Genomic DNA, 3,951 nt, shown 5'->3' on the forward strand with positions numbered 1-3,951 from the left:
GAGGGTTTCTAGGCGGAAGATGAGGCGCTCTTCCTCCAGCCGTCGTTTTGTTGTGGTCTGGCGATGGAGGAGTCCAAAGACCTGCATATCCTTGGAGTGGGAGGGGGAATTGAAATGTTGAGCTACAGGGTGGTTGGGTTGGTTGGTCCGGGTGTCCCAGAGGTGTTCTCTGAAATGTTCCGCAAGTAGCCGGCCTGTCTCCCCAGTATAGGGGAGGCCACATCGGGTGCAGAGGATGCAGTAGATGATGTGTGTGGAGGTGCAGGTGAATCTGTGGCGGGTATGGAAGTTTCCTTTGGGGCCTTGGAGGGAGGTGAGGGGGGAGGTGTGGGCGCAAGTCTTGCACCTCCTGCGGTTGCAGGGGAAGGTGCCGGGAATGGAGGCTGCCCACCCCCTTGGCACCAGGGCAGGACGTAACCAGTAGAGATGGTGGGTCAGAGTGCCTTTCAGACTGGAAGGATTCATCTTGAGTGGTGCCAACCATCCACCACCTACATTATGCACACCCTTCTCCACCAACACAGTGACAGCAGTGTGTACCATCTACAAGATACACTGCAATAACTGAATTATCAATCATGCTGATTGTGGGCATGTGATGTTTCAGTATCTGAAGAGTTGTGAACGGCGCTGGATACGGTACAACTATAAGAACAAGAATCATGTGTTGAGGGGAGTCACACTTACTACAGAACTAAGGAAAATACAGGACTTCTGTTTGTAATGTAGGACTTGGCAAAACACACAGGAGAAGGGAAGCCTCAGGTCACTTCAAATCTAAGGAAGTCAGACTGGATAAAGTCACTATCATCAGGAAACCCTCTCCAATTCCTCGGTTTGGGAAGAAATTGTTTGCTCAAAAAGTGTGGTGCTGGAAAAGCACAGCCGGTCAGGCAGCATCAGAGGAGCAGGAGAGTCAACATTTCGAGCATAAGCTCTTCACTATGATCAAAACGTCGACTCACCTGCTCCTCGGATGCTGCCTGACTGGCTGTGCTGTGCCACACTTTTTGACTCTAATCTCCAGCATCTGCAGTCCCCACTTTCTCCCAATAACTTTTTCACATATTGTTTACAGGCAGCAAGGAGAAAGGAAAATACTGAGTGGTCAGTCATTTTTGATACAATCTCACACCTTTAGTCTCCGTATGTTTTGCGAATATTGTTGCGATGAAGTCAATTAAAGGATTACCTCAATTATTAAGATCCAAATGTTCAGTGCTCCAAGCCCGTAAAGATAATATTCCACCTGCTCTGAAATGAGATCGAAGCAGCCCTGCGTAAGACAGAAAATGTGATTTTTTTATGTCTGTGTCTGTAACTATTCCAAAAGAGGACTCATTTCATCTCTGGCTAAATTCTATTCTTTGAACATCTCACAGGTTGGAGAGAGAGAGAGAGTTGGATACTCCTCTTGGGACAGGTTCAGTGTGTGAAAAGGACTGGAGCTTATATGTTAGACTTGCACCACAAATCTACCAGAAGAAATCTTCACTAATCCTGCCTTTGTTAAAAAAAACCTGCCAGTTCCTTTAACCTGCTAGTCATGCATCCCGCCTTCCATAAAAGATTTAGGGTGAGAGGGGAAAGATATAAAAGAGCCCTAAGCTGCCACCTTTTCACGCAGAGGGTGGTACGTGTACGGAATGAGCTGTCATAGGAAGTGGTGGAGGCTGGTACAATTGCAACATTTAAAAGGCATTTGGATGGGTATATGAATAGGAAGGATTTGGAGGGATATGGGCCGGGTGCTGGCAGGTGGGACTAGATTGGGTTGGGATATCTGGTTGGCATGGACGGGTTGGACCGAAGGGTCTGTTTCCATGCTGTACGTCTCTATGACTCTATGTAGCCACCAATAAAGGCCGTTTAAACAATAAACTCACCAGTAATGCTGGGGTATCTCTGGAATAAAGAAACTTACAATTGTTTGCACTCAGTTATTGGCATTTCTTCGCTTGCAAGCAAAGTACATTAACTATTTTTAATCGGGCCATTTACTGTCTTCATTCTGACCTGCTCAAAGTAGTGGATGTTGAAAAGCCTATCGGAATATGCTATGATGTTGTGGCCATAACAGAGACGTGGGTTTCTCCGAGGCAGGGATGGTTGCTGGATGTTCCAGGGTTCAGAAAATTAAAAAGAATAGGAGGGGGGGAGAAAGAGGAGGGGGTGTAGCACTGCTAATCAGAGAGGGCATCACAGCTACAGACACTTCCATTGTCAAGGAAGATCTGCCTACCGAGTCAGTATGGGTGGAAATTAGGAACAGCAAGGGAGCAGTCACCTCATTAGGGGTTTACTACAGGCTCCCCAATAGCAGCAAGGAGATGGAAGAAAGCATAGGTCGGCAGATTTTGGAAAAGTGTGAATGTAGTAGGGTTGATGTAATGGGTGACTTTAACTTTCCCAATATTGATTGGAACCTCCTTCGAGCAGATGGTTTGGAAGGAACTGTTTTTGTAAGGTGTGTTCAGGAGGGTTTCCTAACTCAGTACGTTGACAGGCCGACGAGGGGAGAGGCCATTTTTAGATTAGATTAGATTACTTTACAGTGTGGAAACAGGCCCTTCGGCCCAACAAGTCCACACCGACCCGCCGAAGCGTAAACCACCCATACCCCTACATTTACCCCTTACCAAACACTACGGACAATTTAGCATGGCCAATTCACCTGACCTGCACATCTTTGGACTGTGGGAGGAAACCGGAGCACCCGGAGGAAACCCACGCAGACACGGGGAGAATGTGCAAACTCCACACAGTCAGTCGCCTGAGGCGGAATTGAACCCGGGTCTCTGGCGCTGTGAGGCAGCAGTGCTAACCACTGTGCCACCGTGCCGCCCAAAATTTTGGATTTGGTGCTTGGCAATGAGCCGGGGCAGGTTTCAGATCTTGCGGTGGGAGAGCATTTTGGTGATAGTGACCACAACTGCCTCACATTTTACATAGCTATGGAGAAGGAGAGAAGCAGGCACAATGGGAGGATATTTAATTGGGGAAAAGGAAACTATGATCCTATCAGACGTGAGTTGGGAAGCATGGACTGGGAGCAATTGTTCCATGGTGAAGGCACTATAGACATGTGGAGACTGTTTAAGGAACAGTTGTTGCAAGTGATGAGTAAATATGTCCCTCTGAGACAGGCAAGAAGTGGTAAGATATAGGAACCTTGGATGACGAGAGCGGTGGAGCTTCTCATCAAAAGGAAGAAGCTTATGTAAGGTGCAGGAAGCTAGGGTCTTGCTCAGCTCTAGAGGATTACAGACAGGCGAGGAAGGAGCTCAAAAATGGTCTGAGGAAAGCCAGGAGGGGGCACGAAAAAGGCTTGGCTGGAAGGATTAGGGAGAATCCAAAGACATTTTACATGTATGTGAGGAATAAGAGAATGATCAAAGAAAGAGTAGGGCCGAACAGGGATAGCATAGGGAACTTGTGTATAGAGTCTGAGGAGGTAGGGGAAGCCCTAAATGAGTTTTTTGCTTCTGTCTTTACCAATGAACAGGACCTTGTAGTGAATGAAACCATTGAGGAGCAGGTAAGCATGCTGGAACGCATAGAGATTGAGGAAGCTGATGTGCTGAAAATTTTGACAAACATTACGATTGACAAGTCACCAGGCCCGGACCAGATTTGTCCTCGGCTGCTTTGGGAAACGAGAAATGTGATTGCTTCGCCACTTACGAAGATCTTTGCATCCTCGCTCTCCACCGGAGTCGTACCTGAGGACTGGAGGGAGGCATATGTAATTCTTCCCTTCAAGAAAGGAAATAGGGAAATCCCCTGCAATTACAGACCAGTAAGTCTCACGTCTGTGGTCTGCAAGGTGTTAGAAAGGATTCTAAGGGATAGGATTTATGACTATCTGGAAGAGCATGGCTTGATTAAATGCAGTCAGCACGGCTTTGTGAGGGGCAGGTCATGCCTCACAAATCTTATTGAGTTCTTTGA

At 47.3% G+C, this 3,951-nt stretch overlaps 1 protein-coding gene across 1 annotated transcript in view; it reads right to left on the bottom strand.

Moving 5' to 3' along the window:
* LOC122557976 (tetraspanin-18-like) overlaps positions 1-3,951 on the bottom strand; it is a 32,007-nt gene that overhangs the window by 1,549 nt on the left and 26,507 nt on the right. Inside the window, exon 7 of the mRNA XM_043706281.1 lies at positions 1,193-1,276. Within this exon, the coding sequence (XP_043562216.1) occupies positions 1,193-1,276 (84 nt within the window). The remainder of the gene's footprint in view (positions 1-1,192; positions 1,277-3,951) is intronic.

Source organism: Chiloscyllium plagiosum, chromosome 16 (genome assembly GCF_004010195.1).
Source record: "Chiloscyllium plagiosum isolate BGI_BamShark_2017 chromosome 16, ASM401019v2, whole genome shotgun sequence".
Lineage (NCBI taxonomy): Eukaryota > Metazoa > Chordata > Chondrichthyes > Orectolobiformes > Hemiscylliidae > Chiloscyllium > Chiloscyllium plagiosum.